Genomic DNA, 19,957 nt, shown 5'->3' with positions numbered 1-19,957 from the left:
AATTGACACAAATGATATACATGAAAAATTAATCAATTTATTTGATTTTTATATAATCAAGATAATAATATAAAAAATTATTTTTTAATAAAAAATAAAAGATAATTCTTAGAGAACTGAATATAAATACTTCAATAATTTTTACAACGGCTAAAGTTACTCTCGAAATTTATCACTTAATTTATTGATTATTTGTATTTATTTTAAATATCCTAGATTTTTTTTTTAAATAACAAGTTAATTTTTTTTTAATAGTACGACGAAGTCCCGTTAAAAATATGATTAACTGATAACTGATAAGAGGGAGACTGGCTGTAAGCTTGAGCTTGGATATGATGGGGGTAAGCGTATGCTCATGGCCACCGAGTTTGCTGCCACGATCACCACCAAGTTTGAAAAGATTTGGGGTTTATAGCTCTTCTTCTCCACAGTCTCTCTGTCCTACCCGCGAAACTACCTTGTCTATAATTCACAATTCTGGTGTTATTGCTTGCCTTCGCGCCAATAGGTGTTCCTTTCTTTTGGATTCTTTAGCTTTTACTCATTGTAAATCGAAATTTCAAGTTAATCTTTTTAATTTCAAATTTAGTGCAGAGCTCGCATTTGAAGCTGCTTCTGCTGCACTGAGAGGTGGAATCTCAGTAGTGAGTCTTTTTCATGTTAATGGGTTGTTTTATTTTATTTTATTTTATTTTTTAATTGAAGATAAGTATGATTGCCAAGACTTCCTGTCAGTAGTATGACTTCTGATTGTGGCAATTTTGGAAGGATATTATACAAAAAAAAAAGAAGTTGGATATTTGGACACACTTTTACATCGTCGGTAGCAATGTCGAGTGCATGTGTTGTAGAGATTATGAATCTTGCTCCTCAAATATATGGGTTTTGTAATTATGTCTTCTTCTCCTTGATATGCAGCTGGAGATTGTGATGTCCACTCCAGGTGTGTTTCAGGTGGTTTTTGATATGCCAGTCTTTTTGGCTTTTAACTGTCTTTGCTAATCCAGATTGTCAATTAACGTCCTTTTGCTGCATTGTGTTCAGGTTTTACAACAGCTGGTGCAAGACCATCCCACAGTGGCCTTAGGGGTAATCTTCTTTCTACACCCTTTTGGTTTTCGTGACAATTTATTTTCTGTTTTGTCTTCTTGTGGTGCAGTATTGGACACAATTTGTAAAAAAGTAACTCCACTGAATCTTGGAATACAGGGTATGCAAATGTGGTTTTCACTCATATACAAGGGCTATTTATCATATTTATGTTTCTTCTGATGTGAATTATAAGTTTTATTGTGAATACATCCTAGCTGACTCAAAACAGTGGAGTATTTTCTTTGTAATAGATTTCTTTAAAGAAGGGCCAATTTACTTTCCCTTATGCATATTGTCATTTTGTACAATTGTAAATTATAGTTGCTGCAATCTAGCTTGGGACAAATGTGGTGCATGGTCTGTTTACAGGTCTTGAATCTGTTGGTGTCAATTATAAGAGATGCACTTAGGTTTGAATAACATATATTTGACTGACTGAAAATCCAAGGGTTCTTTTTGGTGCTGGTGGCATCTTACAGGTTGGTACACTTCTAAATGTGGAGGATGCCATGAAGGCAAAGAGTGCAGGAGCCAAATTTCTTATGAGTCCTGCGATGGTGATGGTATGCCTTCGGTATTCTGAGAGTTAAATGATATTTTTTCTTGATTAACTTTAAAACTGAAATATTAAAGTTGAAGCATTTATCAAAAACATATATTAAATCTGCAATGCTGTGTATTTTACTAAACACACTTATTTCTCTTTAGGGTATTATGGATGTCACCCGGGATGGTGAAATTCTGTACATACCCGGTGCAATGACACCAACAGAAGTAAGAAACATCTTCACTTAGACTGTCTTTCATTTCTAAGGGTTTGGATGTGTATCTATTTAAACCTTATTAATTATTATATAGTTCATCTTCTCACCGTCTGCTACTTTTTCAATTGATAATTGGAGATTTTGAGACATTTTCCCTTCGATGTCATTTTAACCAGAACTTGTTTTTACAGATACTATCTGCTTATGATGCTGGTTCTAAAATTGTTAAGGTGAGATTTACCTGTTCTTAGCTATTAATAATGCTTAAGATATTGTAGTTGGTGGTGACAGTATGGAGATGCTATCATCATATCTATGTTTACACAACTTGATGCACACAAGGATGGCTTTTACTGTCAAAATTCATTCATTAATGTTTAATGTATTGTGTGTTATGGAAAGTCAATCACTATATTATTTCTCTGTATATTCTGTATTCTTATTTAGGATTTCTTATTTAGGATTTTTTCATAATTAGTAGAACACAATTATAGGAATCAATTGTATATATATACCGATGTACAGATTAATTGAAATTAAGGAGAATCATCTCTTTCTACGTGGTATCAGAGCAGATTTATTGAGGAATCTAAATCTGAAATTTCTTTCCCCTCTGTTTCTAGACTGAAACCCACTGTTACCCTAGGTCATCTATCTAGGGTGACTATTTGTTCTCACCACCCAGCTCAGAAGAGACTTTGGCCGCCGACCGGCCATCCCCTCTGATTCTGTTGCCGGAATCCAAGCGCGTGAGGCTCACGCGCTCAACTCAGGTTCTCACCGTTTCTTCACTCGCCAGAGCGTGGAGGAGCGTTCGCTGGCCGTTTCGACTCTGATCAGCATTGCCGGCGTCGCCTCAACCCCCTCACTCCACCATTGTGTGCTGTTGTCTGATCCAATACACCATTAAAGGACTTCTGAGGTTTGATTCTCATATCCTATTTCGGTATTTGCTTGATTTGTGATTTTGGATTATTTTGTGGCTGTAAGCACTTTGGATTAGTGTTTCGATTAATTTTCTTTGTCTCAACAAATGGCAAACAATAAGAATGTTATTTCTGATGTGATTCCGGTGATGACTAAGATCATGGAACACAAACTTAATGGTTCGAATTACCTGGAGCGGAGTAAGACTGTTAGTGTCTATTTGCGTAGCATTGATAAAGATGATCACCTTACTAAAGAACCACCTACTGATGATACACGGTAAACTTGGCTAAGGGATAATGTTCGGTTGTTTTTGCAGTTTCGGAACTCGATTCACAGTGAGGTAATTAGTTTAATTAATCATTGTGAATTTGTTAAGGAATTGATGGATTACTTAGATTTTCTGTATTCTGGTAAAGGGAATTTCTCTCGTATTTATGATGTTTGTAAGGCATTCTACCGTGCTGAGAAAGAGGATAAGTCTCTCATGGCTTATTTTATGGATTTTAAATGGGTATATGAGGAACTTAATGTATTGTTGCCTTTTAGTCCTGATGTGAAAGTTCAGCAGGGCCAATGGGAGCAACTGGCTGTTATGAGTTTTCTTGCAAGCCTTCCTTCAGAGTATGAGACTGCTAAATTTCAGATTCTCTCAAGTTCTGAGATTTCCTCTTTGCATGAAACGTTCACACGAGTCCTTCGTACAGAGAGTACTTAATCTTCGCAGCCTGCCAGTAGTGCTCTTATTAGCCATAATCCAAATGGACAATAGGGTAATAGAAGGGGAAGTAGAAGAGGAATTACAGGCAACAAAGGTAATCAGCGTAATGGGGAGGCTAATTCTAATCAGGGCTCAAGAGGAGTCATTTGTTATTATTGCCATGAGCCTGGCCATACAAAATATAATTGTTCGCAATTTCAGAGGAAAAATCAGCGATTACAGATGGCAAATATGGCAGCAGAGGTTTCTACAGTATCTTCCTCTGTGAAAACTGTTTTGGTATCTGCAGAGGATTTTGCACAGTTTTCCTAGTATCAGGCATCTCTAAAGCCTATCAGTTTCCCTGTCACTGCGATCGCTGAGTCAGGTAAATCCACTATATGTCTTGTGTCTTCCTCATCCAAATGGGTTATTGATTCTGGTGCGACATATCACATGACAGGTAATTTTAGTCTTCTATATGCTTTTCAGTCTAATCTCACTTCCTCTACTATTACTTTAGCTGATGGTTCTACTTCTTGTGTCATGGGTTCTAGAACTACGAACCCGACTTCGTCAATTTCTTTGTCATCTATTTTGTGTCCACCAAAACTCTCTTTTAATCTACTTTCTATTAGTAAACTTACTCATACCTTAAATTGTTATGTTTTCTTTTTTCCTGACCAGTGTTTATTTCAGGATCTTACGATGAAACAGATTATTGGTAGAGGACGTGAGCCAGGTAGTCTCTACATTCTGGAAAATCATGTACCGCGGTCGCTTGTTTGTTCCAGTACTTTAACACCTCTTAAAGCTTATTGTAGATTGGGCCATCCTTCTTTGTCTACCATGAAGAAGCTATGTCCTTAGTTTTAGTCTTTATCAGTACTAGAATGTGAGTCTTGTCAGTTTGCAAAACATCATCGTTTGCCTTCTGTATTTACAGTCAATAAAAGGGTTTCATCCCCTTTTGAGTTAGTTTATTCTGATGTTTGGGCTTCTAAAATTGGATTTCGTTATTTTGTTACTTTTGTTGATGATTACTCTCGTGTTACCTGGTTATATTTAATGAAGAATCGTTCTGAGTTGTTTTCTATCTTTGATGCCTTTTGTAATAAAATTAAAACTCAATTTAATATTTCTATGCGCATATTAAGAAGTCACAATGCCAAATAATATTTTTTAGCACAATTTCAGTCTTATATGACCCAAAATGACATTCTTCATCAGTCTTCCTGTGTTGATACTCCATCCCAAAATGGCGTAACCGAAAGAAAAAATCGGCATCTTCTTGAGGTAACTTGTGCTCTTCTTTTTCATATGAAAGTTCCTAAACACTTTTGGGCGGATGCAGTTTCTACGGTATGTTTTTTTATCAATCGTATGCCGTTTTCTGTTCTTAATGGGGATATTCCTTATACTGCTTTGTTTCCTATAAAATTTTTGTTCCATGTTGAACCCAGTATTTTTGGTTGTACCTATTTTGTGCGTGATGTTAGTCCACAGGTTACTAAATTGGATCTGAAGTCTCTCAAATGTGTCTTCCTTGGGTACTCCCGGCTCCGAAAAGGGTACCGTTGTTTCTCTCCTACTCTTAATCGTTATCTTGTTTCTGCAGATATCACATTTTTTGAGTCCACTCTTTTCTTTCCTCAATCATCTGTGTATGAGAGTCAGGGGGAGGAGGATGATCTCTTAATATATACTGTCCAACCAATGTCTAGTCCTCTCCCACAGCCTGTTCCTTCTGTCTCTAGACCTATTCGACCTCTCGTTGTTCATGTTTATTCTAGGAGATTGAAGATTCCTGACTCAGATCCTCCACCAGCTACTTCATTGGGAGATCCTGTACCTCATACTGATCATGATTCTGACATAGACTTACCCATTGCTCTTCGTAAAGGTAAGCGTTCATGCACTTAATCTATCTCTTCTTTTGTTTCTTATAATTAATTGTCTTCTTGTTTTCGGTGTATTGTTACTTCTTTAGACTCTGTTCTTATCCCTAATACTGTTGGTGAGACACTGTCTCATCCTGGCTGGTGTGCTGCAATGAAAGAGGAAATGGAGGCTTTAGATGCTAATGGTACATGGGAACTGTTGCCTTTGCCTACTAGTAAGAAAGCTATTGATTGCAAATGGGTATTTACAGTAAAGGTAAATCCTGATGGTTCTGTGGCTAGGTTAAAAGCACGCCTTGTGGCAAAAGGATATGCTCAGACATATGGGGTTGATTACTCTGACACTTTTTCTCCTATAGTTAAACTTACTTCTGTTCGCTTGTTTATCTCTTTAGAAGGTACATATGATTGGCCCCTGCACCAATTGGATATCAAGAATGCTTTCCTTCACCATCTTCAGGAGGAGGTGTATATGGAGCAACCACCTGGGATTGTTGCTCAGGAGGAGTTGGATAAAGTTTATAGGCTTCAGAAGTCTCTTTATGGCTTGAAACAAAGTTCTAGGGCCTTGTTTGGGAGATTCAGTGAAGCAGTACAGAAATTTGGTATGCAAAAGTGTAAGTGTGATCACTTAGAATTTTATAGGCAATCTGAAGCTGGTCTAATTCTCCTGGTAGTCTATGTGGATGACATTGTTATCACTGGGAGTGACTCTGCAGGTATTTCATCTCTTAAAACCTTCCTCCAAACCCGATTTCAGACCAAAGACTTAGGATTGTTAAAATATTTCTTGTGTATTGAAGTTATGAGAAGTAAGAAGGGTATTTTCTTGTCTCAAAAAAAATATGTCCTCGATCTATTGACAGAGACAGGAAAACTAGGTGCTAAGCTTTACAGTGCACGAATGACTCCAAATTTACATCTGTTAGCAGGGGATAGTGAGTTGTTTGAAGATCCAGAGAGATACAGGGGATTAGTAGGAAAATTGAACTACCTTACAGTCACTCGTCCTGACATTGCTTATGTCGTTAGTGTGGTAAGTCAGTTTATGTCTTCCCCAACTGTTGCTCATTAGGAAGCCTTGGGACAAATCTTGTGTTATCTGAAGGACGCTCCAGGAAGAGGTTTGTTATATGGTAATCATGGATATTTGAATGTTGAATGTTTTTCAGATGCCGACTGGGCTGGATCTAAGGTTAACAGGAGGTCAACTACTGGATATTGCGTTTTTGTTAGAGGAAATTTGGTGTCTTGGAGAAGCAAGAAGCAGAGTATAGTTTCTCGATCTAGTGCTGAATCGGAATACAGGGCCATGACACAATCAGTATGTGAGATAATGTGGATACTTCAATTACTAGATGAGACAGGTTTTAAAACCTCCCTGCCTGCGAAATTGTGGTGTGATAATCAAGCTGCTTTACATATTGCTTCTAATCCGGTGTTTCATGAGCGGACCAAACATATTGAGATTGATTGTCACTTTGTTCGTGAAAAGATTCAACAACAGATCATCTCAATAGGACACATCAAAACTGGAGAGCAGTTATGAGATATTTTCACAAAAGCTCTGAATGGAGTTAGGATTGACTACATTTGTAACAAGTTGGACATGATTAACATCTATACTCCAACTTGAGGGGGAGTGTTATGGAAAGTCAATCACTATATTATTTCTCTGTATATTCTGTATTCCTATTTCTCTGTATATTATGTCAAGATCTTAATTAAGTTAGGTACATTAAAGATAAAGAAGGAAAAGTGTTCGTGAAAGATGAGGACATTAAAGAAAGATGAAGAAATTATTTTAATGATCTCTTTAATAATAGTCAAAATGGTAATAGCGTGAATATAGACTATAGAACAATAGAAAAGAATTTGAATTATACTAGAAGGATTAGATCTTTAGAAGTAAAGGAAACACTTAAGAGAATGAAAGTGGGTAAAGCCTGTGGACCCGATGAAATACCAATTGAAGTGTGGAAGTGTTTGGGAGATATGGGAGTGGCATGGTTAACTAAATTATTTAATAAGATTCTAAACTCAAAGAAAATGCCTGATGAATGGAGGAGGAGTATTTTAGTACCTATTTTTAAAAATAAGGGAGACATACAGAGTTGCTCAAACTATAAGGGAATTAAACTCATGAGTCATACTATGAAATTGTGGGAGAGAGTTGTGGAGCATCGACTATGTCATGATACTTCTATCTCTCCCAATCAATTTGGTTTCATGCCCGGTCGTTCAACTATGGAAGCGATCTTTCTCATTAGAAGCTTGATAGAGAAATATAAAGATGTAAAGAAAGATCTACACATGATTTTTATTGATTTGGAGAAGGCTTACGATAGTGTTCCAAGAGATGTCTTATGGAATGTGTTAGAACAAAAGAGCGTATCTATTAGGTACATACAAGTGTTGAAAGATATGTATGAAGGAGCAACTACTATTATGCGCACAATGGGAGGGGACACAAGAGATTTTCCGATCTCAATTGGATTACACCAAGGATCAGTCATAAGCTCTTACCTTTTTACATTAGTTTTAGATGAATTGACAAAACATATACAAAAGAGTATTCCTTGGTGCATGATGTTTGCGGATGATATTGTTCTGATAGATGAGACACGAGAAAGAGTCAATAGAAAGCTAGAGCTTTAGTGAAGTACTCTAGAGTCAAAGGGTTTTAAGTTAAGTAGAACGAAGATAGAATACATGCATTGCAAGTTCAGTGAAGGCCAAATTGGTGATAGGGAAGGAGTTAGTTTGAATAGAGTGGTATTGTCCCAAAGTAATCACTTTAAATATCTAGGCTCAGTCCTTCAAGTAGATGGGGGATGTGAGGAGGATGTTAGTCATAGGATTAAAGCCAGATGGTTGAAGTGGAGACTTACCGCGGGAGTTTTATGTGATAGTAAGATTCCCAATAAGTTGAAAGGAAAATTTTACCGTACAGCCATACGACTGGCTATGTTATATGGTAGTGAGTGTTGGGCACTGAAAGAGTCGTATGCGTCTAAGATAAGAGTTGCAGAGATGGGAATGTTAAGGTGGATGAGTGGCCATACTAGACTAGATAAAGTCCATAATGAGAGTATTAGAGAAAAAGTAGGAGTGGTGCCAATTGAAGATAAGTTGAGGGAAGGAAGATTGAGGTGGTTTGGTCATGTGAAGCGTAGACATACGGAGGCTCCAGTTAGACAAATAGAGCACATTAGGTTAGAGGATAGAAAGAAAAAAAGGGGTAGACCTAAATTGGCTTGGAGGAGAGTAGTACAACATGACCTAGAAGCATTACACATTTCTGATGATTTAACCTAAAATCGTTTAGAGTGGAGAAAGCGAATCCATATAGTTGATCCCAAATTTTTGGGATAAAGGCTTAGTTGAGTTGAGTTTAGTATTCTGTATTCCTATTTAGGATTTCTTATTTAGGATTTCTTCCTAATCAGTAGAACACAATTATAGGAATCAATTGTATATATATACCGATGTACAGATTAATTGAAATTAAGGAGAATCATCTCTTTCTACAGTTTGAATGGGCCCTTGGATGCATTTACTCTGAATTGGGCTAGACAGTCAACAAATGAAGAATTTGCATGTCGAATTAGTTATTTTGCTAGTCCATTTTTTACTTTAAAAATTCTTTATGCTATGGATGTTAGAATTACGTAGGCCAACAAACACCTTATGAATTATATTTTCATCTTATTTGGTGAATTAGGTCTATCCAGTTTCTGCATTAGGTGGTATCCATTTTATTTCAGCACTGAAGAAACCATTCCCTCACATATCAGTGCTTGCTTCTCAAGGCATAATGATAGGTTTGTGATTGACACCATCTCTGGCTGCAGTGTAATTTGTTTTTGAAGAAAGACAGCATTGATTCCCATGTCTTCTAGCATTTGAATGACATTTAATTTTGATGTAGATTCTGTACGTGACTATATATCATGTGGGGCATCATCGGTTGTTTTGTCTGATGCCATATTTAATAAAGAGGCAATGGCTCAGAAAAATTTCAATGCAATATATCAACTTGCAAGCCTTGCTGCTCTGCAGGGAAAAGAAGCTGTATTACGGTGAGTTTTAGCATCATCTATTTTATATGAGTGGCCACCATCTTTTCCATGTTTCAGCAATAGCTATTGTTGATTTCTTAGTTTTTCCTCTTGCATCTCAAGGTTCTTGGGGTAATAAGTTACTCATGTCACATAATCATCAATTTCACGTTTAACATGCAATAATCAAGTTTCTATGAAAATTTACCTTCCAAAAGAGCAATTGATTTAGTAGTTATAGGCCATGAATCAAGTTCCATTTGTTATTCAATATTTTTGTTATGCATGCCCACTGTTAATTGTAATTTGTCCATTTTGACTGTTTAACTGATCGATGAATTATTACTTTGGCAAGTGTGGGTTTGCTTTGCTTACTAATTACAATTTACAGCCGAATTAGGTCACGATCATGATTTTCTATCCCACTTCTGAATTCTCTTTGGCATAATCGAACTTTTCCCATACCTTGGTTTTTAGGCATCTCCATATGCTATAGTTCATCTATCAACAGCTGGCAAGGTTCTGCATGCTCGCTGAGAACATTACTCATGTTTGACAATATTTCTTAGTTTGATATAACAATTGATTGTTTTGCAGAAAGAGGAATTACAACCCAAATTAATTGCTTCAGATGAGCATAAAGGTTCTGTTCTGCATTGTCTATACCTGACCAGTTTAAAAGCATCAGTAAGGTTTTCTGATGGTGTGAATGCCTTTGGACAGGGAACAGATTACTGACTGAGAATGGTAAATGCACATAAGGCGTTTACCTTTTCATTTCATTTGTTTTATGATTTTTGTTATGCCAAAGTTTTTTTGATAGAAATATTCTTGAGTTTTTGCATGTACGGAAAATAGAAAATATAATGTGATAGTGAATAATAACATAGGGGATGCTTTGGATTATATTAGATACATAAAATCATATAAAAAAGAACTACTTTCGAATGCTTCAAATTCAAATGCAATTATTCATACTATATATATTGGTAGTTGCAATAATCTTTTGATGAGCTATTTCATCTCACTATTTACTCTAGCTTTTTTTTTTTTTTCGGGGGGTGGGGCGCGGAAGAATGGTTTTGTGCCTTGTATGCCATGAATCTTGTGCTGCTAAATGCTAAATAACAATAATAATAAAAAAAAATGCAAACAAGGCAAAATAAAAATTGAAGAAAAGGGTGAAACTAGGGTGAAAGGCAAAGCAATAATGTCATTGTCAAATTGGATTCTTAGTTATGTAAACATCTTTGCTGAAAGTATAAATCTTTAATTTTCAAGTACTTGGTGTCAAATCAGCAAGGTCAATGGAGAGTTAGATGATTAATTAAGAAGTGGTCAACCTTCAATTTCAACATGTCTTAGATTTTTGTGAACGCTGGAAAGTTAGAATTAAGAATTTGCTACATCATGAACTCGAGACCTCATATAATCTTAGAGACATTTGTAATATTATTGATTATGTCATGATACTTCTATCTCTCCCAATCAATTTGGCTTCATGCCTGGTCGTTTAACTATGGAAGCAATCTTTCTCATTAGAAGCTTGATGGAGAAATATAGAGATGCGAGAAAAGATTTGCACATAGTTTTCATCGATTTAGAGAAGGCTTATGATAGTGTTCTAAGAGATGTCTTATGGAGAGTGTTAGAACAAAAGGGGTATCTATTAGGTACATATAAGTGTTGAAAGACATGTATAAAGGAGCAATTACTATTGTGCGCATAATGGAAGGGGACACAAGAGATTTTTCTATCTCAATTAAATTACACAAAGTTTCAGCTATAAGCCTTTACCTTTTTACATTAGTTTTAGATGAATTAACGAAACATATACAAGAGAGTATCCATTGGTGCATGATGTTTGCGGATGATATAGTTCTGATAGATGAGATGCAAGAAGAGTTAATAGAAAGCTAGAGCTTTAGAGAAGTATTCTAGAGTCAAAGGGTTTAAGTTAAGTAGAACGAAGACAGAATACATGCATTGCAAGTTCAGTGAAGGCCGAACTGGTGATAGGGTAGGAGTTAGTTTGAATGGAGTGATACTATCCCATAGTAATCACTTTAAATATTTCGGCTCAGTCCTTCAAGTAGATGGGGGATGTGAGGAGGATGTTAGTCATAGGATTAAAGCTGGATGGTTGAAATGTAGACGTGCCACGGGAGTTTTATATGATCGCAAGATTCCCAATAAGTTGAAAGGAAAATTTTACCGTACAGTCATACGACTAGCCATGTTATATGGTAGTGAGTGTTGGGCATTGAAGGAGTCGTATGTGTCTAAGATAAAAGTTGCGGAGATGAGAATGTTAAGGTGGATAAGTGGCCGTACTAGACTAGATAAAGTCCGTAATGAGAGTATTAGATAAAAAGTATGAGTGGTACCAATTGAGGATAAGTTGAGAGAAGGGAGATTGAGGTGGTTTGGTCATGTGAAACGTAGACATACGGAGGCTCCATTTAGACAAGTAGAGTGGGGTAGAGAATAGAAAGAAAAGAAGGAGTAGACCTAAACTGACTTGGAGGAGAGTAGTATAACATGACCTAGAAGTATTACACATTTCTGAGGATTTAACCCAAAATCGTTTAGAGTGAAGAAAGAGAATCCATATAGCCGATCCCAAATTTTTGAGATAAAGGCTTAGTTGAGTTGAGTTGATTTGAGATATATATATATATATATTGAGCAACTGAAATTGACTATTGAGGATTAAGTGTCTGTTTGATTAAGCAATTGAAGTTGTCTCTTTACAGCGCTAACTGCAATAACGGCTAAATTAAAGAGACCCCAAAACTGAGGCAAGGCTCCAATTAATGAGCTGAAGTTATAAGCAATATTTCATTTGTCAAATTAACAGCTAAAGTTCTTTACGGTCAGTGACCAGCTTCACTCCCCAATTCAAATCCTCACAGTGTCTCAAGTAAGGAAACAGAGAACCAGCATCAAATTTCACCTTTGCTTGGCAATCATAAGTTGGAGGAAAGTGAAAGCAAGGCTCCATAGACAAGTCTCTTCTACAAGGTGGATTTGGGATAGTTTTATCATCTGTCTTGTACAGAATCCATGGCTTCAAACCTCCTAGTCCCTGAGCAACATAGCCAAAAGTAGACCAAGCACTAGTCACCAACACATCACTCAGACTTAGCAGATATATTTCAGCCCATGCCTTCATGTTGTGCATATTATTCCCAAATTGTTGATACTCTTCATGACTTGGCTGGAAAACTCCAATGATTTCACCTGTCATAGTTGGTCTTGTCCAATACATGTTACTTAAATTTCCATAGAACTCTGAATATAAAGATGTTACTAAAATAGCTTTTGATGTCTTGCTTTTGGACTGGGAAGGGGAAGCTACAGATTTCTGTGTTTCTATTTCTGGTAGGAGCTTTTCCTTCTGAGTACAAGCAAATATTTGATCTATAACAGTTTGAAATGGGGTAGTTTTAGCAAATACTCTTATTTGGAGGCCAACCCTTTCATCAGCCTTGGCTAGGTATGCATCGTAAAACCTGGTGATTAAACCCCATGCCTGATTTGAGGGATTGAAAAGATAGCTACCCAAGTGATGGAAAATAGTATCCTTCTCAGGGAACAATTTACTTACCTCTTCCTTGTAAGTTGAGCTCAAGAAGAAATAAGGGGCAAAGTATTGGTCTGACAACAGAATCAACCAATCTACCTTTCTGAGAAGTGCTTCACTTTCATCACAGTAGAACAACTTCTTATCAAGATCATAATTACTATGATCAAGATTAAGATATAGATGTGAAGGCAGTGATTGATCCATTGACATATTTATAATGCCACTTTTTAACATGTTTCCAAAACTATGAGCAATCCTTATTTTCTGAACTCCAAATTGCTGCATGAGAGGAAAGTTTCTAGGCAATAACCATGATGAATTAGGAAATGGCTCGCAGAAGAGATCAGCCATATCGGCTTCATGATCAACAAGTAGCACTCGATTTGTGAGGATAGCATAGAGAAATGTTGCAGCCATGCTTATTATCCTGTTCCCCAAGCCATTTGCAGGTATCCAGACAATGTATTTACACCCACTGGTACTTCTACTTGTGTGGCTAGCTCCTAGTCTTCTTACTGTTCGGTTATAAGATTTCGTGTAAGGTCCACATCGTTTATGAAGATCTTCATACTCGCGCAGTTTTGAATGGAAATAGGAAGAGGGCTTATGTGATGAAAGTTTTCGATATAGAATAGATTGGTATCTGCTTAAGCAGGATCCTTCATCCAATATTCCAGGAGGTACAAGTCCTTGAAGCAATTTATCATCAGCTATTCTGGTAGGCTGAGCCTGAGGAGAGTCATTTCTTGAGCCTGATTCTTTGTCAAGTTCTGGATTTGAATTTCCATTCAGCAGTTTGTCAGCATTCTTGCTGGTAGGTTTAGAGGAAACATTTCTTGAATCTGATTCTTGGTTAATTCTGGGTTCCAAAGTTCCATTTAGCAGTTTTCCAGTAGGAAAGATGGCGGATTCGGCAGAATGGATTTCTGATTCTGTCAGAACTCAAAAATAATCAATCAGCTTTCCAATCAAGTCCATATCCCTCACACAATCTCTATATTTGCATTAATTAACCATTTAAATGTTGTTTATGAACTTAAAACTATATCTGTCATTCATTTTTTGTTTTGTATATCAGAAATAACATGGACTTCATCACTTGATCACCAGTACTGTGAGATTTCAATCATTGACACCAAATCCAAATTAACAAGTCGATGATCACTTACCAACTCCAGAATGAGCATTTCCTCCGGAGACTGGACTTATCTCAAACTTTGAGTTTCGATAAATCATTGACACCATTATTGACACAGGCAAAGCTATTAAACACACAACGAGAGCTGTTGTGAAGCTCTTGGAATCAAACCCCAACATTTCTTTGCTCACCTGAAAGATTTTCATCGTTTCTATGTCTCTACCTGTATACATTAAAATGTATTCAAGACATAGAAATAAAATACAAAAGAAAACACACACACACACACACACATATATATATATATGCATAAACTAGACATACCAGCAAAAGAAAAAAGTGCATTTCCCAATTCCTGTTCAAGAACCTAAGAACTTTTCTTCCATGTTCTTAACCTTTGAAATCCTGTGCCATGATCAACCTGTAGAAAGCGTTAAAGCCATTATCATTTTCCAATTAAAATGTTTTTCAAACTTCATTAATTTGAAAAAAAAAAAAGTATTACTATAAAGAAAGAAAAATATATAGAAGAGGGTATGGATGTAAATGCACTTAAGTAAATTAAACATGACAAACATATGCTACATTTTTGCCGTAAAAATGTGACTATTTACTACACAGTCAAACCGCAAAATCTTCACTGAAACTCTCCAAAAATTTAGATCAAAGACAGAGAAATTTTCTTTGGAAACTGATTAATCTTCTGCAACTCTTGGAATTTACCTATGGAATCCATCAACTTGTGATCATTGTACATCAAAATCATTTGCTGACATAATATCACGGCTATAACATTAAGAATACTGAAACTCGAGACCTCAGAGAATAATAATCAATTTATATTCTCATAAACTGAAAATCTTTATTCTTTAGTTTATTACTTAATAAGGAGCATATCCGTGGAAAGACTGTAATTTGCAGAAAGAGAAGAGAAGAGAAGCCAAACGTACCTCCATTTCTGAAGATGACAAGAATGCCAAGAGTTATAGTTCAGTTGCTCTCCTTATGGGATGTATTTAGAGAGTTTAAATTAAGCAACCCAAGTGATCAACGTGGAGATTACATAGAAGTGTGAGAGATTTAAGTATTTGACCACTTCTTTTGTTTCCCACGAGGCCATTCCCCATGTGGAAATGCTGAAGGTTGGTTTGAGTTTTACCCATTTGAATGAGCTTTTCAATTAATCTTCATTAAAAAAATTCATCCAGAAGCTATACTTTTTTAGCATTAAATTCGAATTTCTAGTATATTTTACCAATTTAATTAAAAAAAATAAAATCTAATAAATTAATATTAGAATCTTGAGTTATCAATATATAGGTACTTTATTACAATAATAAAAAAAATAAATAAATAAAGTAGTCTTATTATCTTTTTGTTTCTTTTTTTTTAATTAAAAGTAAAGAACACAGTACACAGATCAAAGACAGGACTAGACCACTGTTAAAACTCTATGAATTTTAACAAAGTTTATTTCCTATTTCATATACATATAATAGAATTTATTCATTTATTAAAAAGATTGATCATATGATTAATTAACCATCTCATTTAGAGTTTTTCTATTTGATTTCTAATTAATATTAAAATTCAATTCAAGGTCTAATACTTCACCCATCTACTTTTATATATCGTTTAAATTTTTTATGATAATTAAAAAATTAATTAAATTATGATAAAATATTTTAAAATTAACCTTTATCTATTTTAAAAAATTATATAAATAATTATTATATTTAATAAAAATAAATATAATATTAAAAAAAATAATTAATACTTATTGATTTTTTTAAAATGACAAATAATTATGAATAAAATATATGAAAATAAACTAATGAAGTAATAAATCACTGCCTAAAATCCATTTTTTTTCCTCTTCTTTGGTAGGTTAAATTCAATTAATTTATGCCTAAAGTCACATGAAATGTATTTAATGTAAATTTAATTTTATATAAAAATAAATTTAATATTTCTTAAATTAAATATTTATACATAAATTTATATAAATATTTAATTTAAAAATTATTAAATTCACTTTTACACAGAATTTGAAGTACTCTTTTTTATTTTTTTTAATGGAGGAAATCCAAGTACCTTGTCAATGCTCCACTAACTTAACGTAGACTCCATGGCAATGAATAAAAAAAAGTGAGATACCTTTTGAATTAAAATCACAATGCTGTTCTTTTCTTTTTTTTTTTTAATCAAGATCTAAAACTTTGAGAATGCATACATCAAGACTCCAATAAAGTATTTAAAACATCTTATGGCTCTAGATTTCATGTACCCACCATTTGTTTTGATTTGTTATGGTTTTGAGGTTAACATGAAGCAACGACTATGCTCCAAATTAATCATATTCTGGTAATATCCATTAACATAAAGAAAATGCAAAATCCCATTTCAAAGTTACAAAATGTTGTACAATATGATTTCAGCAAGAATCATCAATGCATCCATTTTCTGTCTTCTTCAATCATCAGTTCTGGTTATTACACTGCCTTGTATGTGGAACAAGGGCACGAGCTTTGATCTTCTCATTGCAGCCAAAAATGGGAGAAAATGGAAACAAAGCTCCATAGACAGAAGACTTCCATAATTGCACAATCTTGAGAAGACATAGGGAGAGTTTCATTGGGTGAAGTATTGTGATAGAGGGAAATGCCAGTCCCTGCTTATGCAGTAACCTTCATCAAATCCTGGAGCCAAAAGTCCATTAAGCAGTTTATCCTTAAGACTTGTTAGCAGCCTGGAGAAATCAGGAATTGTTTTTTGAGCCTGTAGAATTGGAGGAAAAGAAAATACACAAGTAACGAATTAAGAATGGTATTTGTTTGAGGTAGATAGAAACCATGCAACAATATCTCCAAAGAAAGATGTAATTACCAATGGTTTGGTTTATCCACCAAATCTCAATCTCCCTTCGGTTAGTGGTAAGCGAACTGTGGGCTATTAGCTATACAAAAGAAAGAAAAAAATAAAAGACAGAGAAAGAAAAGAAGAGGGATAAACGAGCCTTGGAAAAAAAAAAAACACAAAAAATCTGAATAGAACAATACAAGACGATAAACAAAGAATATTAACATTTGATAACAATTATTTCATTAAAAATGCATTAACAATACATAAAAATGAGAAAAATCTTTTGGGCTCTACTTTGTCAATGTCTTCGAGGTATACAGTAAATTTTGGGTACCTGCAACCCTGACAAGTCAAGAGTTTGAGCTAATCAGGCTTCAAATTCACAATATGACAGTACATTGCAAATTCCAATTTCAAACTCTACGGCTACACTAACCTGTGCAGGCTAAAATCCATCAAGCTGGGATATACTATTTACAGAAAGTTCTACTTCAGTTCTTTATGATCATCAAACAACTTCACCCCCAACTCTCTGTCCTCACATTGCCTTATATAAGGAACAAGATTACCAGCATCAAGTTTGTTCTCTGACTTGCAATCATAACTGAAAGGATAATGGAAACAAGGCTCCATAGACATAGCTCGCTTACAAGGAAGGTATATTCCATGCCCTGGCTTATGCAAAATCCATGGTTTCAAACCTCCAAGACTTTGAGCCACATAGCCAAAGGTTGACCAAGCACTAGTCACCAACACATCACACAAACTCAGGAGATATATTTCAGCCCATGCCTTCATATTGTGCTTATTATCTCCTCGGTGCTGATACCCTTCATGGCTTGGCTGGTAAACCCGAATGACTTCCCCAGTCAAAGGTGGGTTCGCCAAATACATATTACTTAAATTCCTGTAGAACTCAGAATATAAAGATGTTACCAAAATAGCTTTTGATGCTGTCCGATTCTTAGAAGAGGAAGCAACAGAATTTCTTGTGTCTACTTCTGGTAGAAGTTTCTTCTTTAGGGTACATGCTAATAATTGATCCATCACAGTTTGAATTTGTGCAGCATTAGCATGGAATACTCTTAATTGGAGGCCAATCCTTTCATGTGCATTGGCTAGATATGCATCATAGAACCTGGTGATTAGCTGCCTCCATACTTGATTTGAGGGATTGAAAAGATATCGACCCAAATGGTGGAAAACAGTTTCTTTTTCAGGGAACAATTTGGTTGCCTCTTTCTTGAAAGATGGAATCAAGAAGAAAGAAGGGGCAAAATATTGCTCTGATAACAGAATCAACCAAGGGACTTTTCCGAGAAGAGCTTGGTTTTGATCACAGTAAAAAATTCTTTTATCAAGTTCATAATCACGTTTTTTAAGAGTAACATATAGATACGATGGAGTTGATTTCATTAAAATGTTTATGCGGTCTCTTTCTAGCATGCCTCCGAAACTATGAGCATACCTCAGTTCAGAATTACGGAATTGGTTCCTAAGAGGAAAGTCCATAGGTAATAACCATGATGTATTGGGAAATGGCTCGCAAAAGAGACCAACCATGTCAGTCCCAAGATCAAGAAGCAGGACTCTGTTAGTGAGGAGAGCATAAAGAAATGATGAAGCTATGCTTACCATCCTGTTTCCCAAGCCATTATCAGGTCTCCAGACAATGTATTTACACTCTGTGGTACTATGGACGTGGCCAGATTTCAGTCTCTTTAAGGTTCTGTTGTAGGGTTTGGTATAAGGCCCACAGAGTTTGTGAAGATTTTCATAATTTCGCAGTTTTGACAGGAGCAACGGAGAAGGCTTATGGGATGAAATTTTACGATAGAGGACAGAATGGTACCTGCTTAGGCAGGATCTTTCATCAAATTCTGGAGGGATTAATTCATCAAGCACTTTATCATTAGCCACACTGGTAGATTCAGAGGAATCATTTCTTGAACCTGGTCTTTCACCAAATCTGGAAGCAAATGTTCCATTAAGCAAGTTGCCATTGGGAATGCTGGTTGGCTGGGAGGAATCATTTTCTGAAACTGTAAATTTGGGGATGAAAAAGCACAAATTAGTATATAATTTAAAGAATAGCATGCCCTGTACCATCCAATTGAAATTTTATGCCATGACAATCAATATATTTATATTTGAAATGTGATAAATCCTATGTACTTCATGAACATGAAATTAATTCAGCACAGTTTAATGTAAATGGATTCATTTCTTGAACCTGATCCTTCACTGGATCTGGAAGCTAGAGTTTCGTTAAGCTGTTTGTCATTGAGTATGCTGGTAGACTGAGAGGATTCGTATTCTGGATCTGAAAATTCAGGGCGGAAAAACTTCAAATTAGCAAATAAAGAATAGCGTGCCACTTTAACATCCAATTGAAGTTTTATGAGAAGGCCATTGAAAAACATATACATTTTGTAGTGCGGGGAATTAAAAGCAGTTTATGAACTTGATGCTAATATGGTTATTTCTTAATGTAATGGATTCACTTCTCAAACCTGATGCTTTGCCATGTCTAGGATCCAGAGCTTCATTAAGCAGTTTGCTATCCGGAGTGCTGATAAGTTGAGAATGCTCATATTTTGAATCTGAATATTTTGAAGAGAAACAAACTCAAATTAGTTATTAAGGAACAACAAGCCACTTTATCATCCAATTAATTTTTTTTTCAGATGATTTCAAATATATTTGCATTTGTAGTGTAGCAAATCCAATGTAGTTTATGAAGTTGAAACTAATCTATTCATATTTAATGTAAATGGATTTATTTGTAGTACCTGATCCTTTTCCAAATTCATGAGCCAGAGTGTCATTAACTAGTTTGTCATCTGGTATGCTGGTAGGCTGAGAGGAATCATACTTTAAGTATGTAAATTTGGAGGAAAATACAACAAATTAGCAAATATAG

At 35.4% G+C, this 19,957-nt stretch overlaps 3 protein-coding genes and 2 long non-coding RNA genes across 10 annotated transcripts; 2 read left to right on the top strand and 3 right to left on the bottom strand.

Annotated features, from left to right (window-relative positions):
• The first annotated feature begins 272 nt into the window (after nucleotides 1-272).
• On the top strand, nucleotides 273-10,402 carry LOC110667123 (uncharacterized). 6 transcript variants are annotated; one of them, XM_058151769.1, is made up of 10 exons: nucleotides 276-508; nucleotides 590-644; nucleotides 919-954; nucleotides 1,045-1,089; nucleotides 1,572-1,655; nucleotides 1,801-1,866; nucleotides 2,048-2,086; nucleotides 9,109-9,208; nucleotides 9,316-9,466; nucleotides 10,043-10,402. In XM_058151769.1, the coding sequence occupies exons 1-10, from the start codon at nucleotides 333-335 to the stop codon at nucleotides 10,065-10,067; spliced, it is 777 nt and encodes a 258-aa protein (XP_058007752.1). In that variant the 5' UTR covers nucleotides 276-332; the 3' UTR covers nucleotides 10,068-10,402. The 6 variants fall into 6 exon arrangements, with proteins under 6 accessions (XP_058007761.1, XP_058007771.1, XP_058007760.1 ...); XM_058151778.1 differs by lacking the exon at nucleotides 9,109-9,208 and having other exon boundaries at nucleotides 273-508; XM_058151777.1 differs by lacking the exon at nucleotides 1,801-1,866 and having other exon boundaries at nucleotides 275-508.
• On the top strand, nucleotides 2,785-4,414 carry LOC131182372 (uncharacterized). The gene is made up of 2 exons (XR_009150717.1): nucleotides 2,785-3,946; nucleotides 4,183-4,414. It is a non-coding gene; the product is annotated as an uncharacterized LOC131182372 (long non-coding RNA).
• Nucleotides 10,403-12,143: 1,741 nt separating the features above from the next.
• On the bottom strand, nucleotides 12,144-14,484 carry LOC131168783 (probable fucosyltransferase 7). The gene is made up of 2 exons (XM_058151767.1): nucleotides 14,204-14,484; nucleotides 12,144-13,966 (listed from the first exon to the last, which is right to left on the bottom strand). The coding sequence occupies exons 1-2, from the start codon at nucleotides 14,481-14,483 to the stop codon at nucleotides 12,306-12,308; spliced, it is 1,941 nt and encodes a 646-aa protein (XP_058007750.1). The 5' UTR covers nucleotide 14,484; the 3' UTR covers nucleotides 12,144-12,305.
• Nucleotides 14,485-16,418: 1,934 nt separating this feature from the next.
• Nucleotides 16,419-17,147, bottom strand: LOC131182194 (uncharacterized). The gene is made up of 2 exons (XR_009150446.1): nucleotides 17,059-17,147; nucleotides 16,419-16,950 (listed from the first exon to the last, which is right to left on the bottom strand). It is a non-coding gene; the product is annotated as an uncharacterized LOC131182194 (long non-coding RNA).
• A 93-nt stretch (nucleotides 17,148-17,240) lies between these two features.
• LOC131169119 (galactoside 2-alpha-L-fucosyltransferase-like) lies at nucleotides 17,241-19,944 on the bottom strand (the record flags this gene model as incomplete). Its single annotated transcript, XM_058128573.1, has 4 exons — nucleotides 17,241-19,076; nucleotides 19,268-19,357; nucleotides 19,548-19,637; nucleotides 19,827-19,944. Coding segments are annotated over 4 exons (1,854 nt in total), but the record flags the coding sequence as incomplete, so codon positions are not given.
• Nucleotides 19,945-19,957: the final 13 nt, after the last annotated feature.

Source organism: Hevea brasiliensis, chromosome 1 (genome assembly GCF_030052815.1).
Source record: "Hevea brasiliensis isolate MT/VB/25A 57/8 chromosome 1, ASM3005281v1, whole genome shotgun sequence".
In the NCBI taxonomy this organism is placed as follows: Eukaryota; Viridiplantae; Streptophyta; class Magnoliopsida; order Malpighiales; family Euphorbiaceae; genus Hevea; species Hevea brasiliensis.
This window is presented reverse-complemented; position numbering and strand designations above follow the sequence as displayed.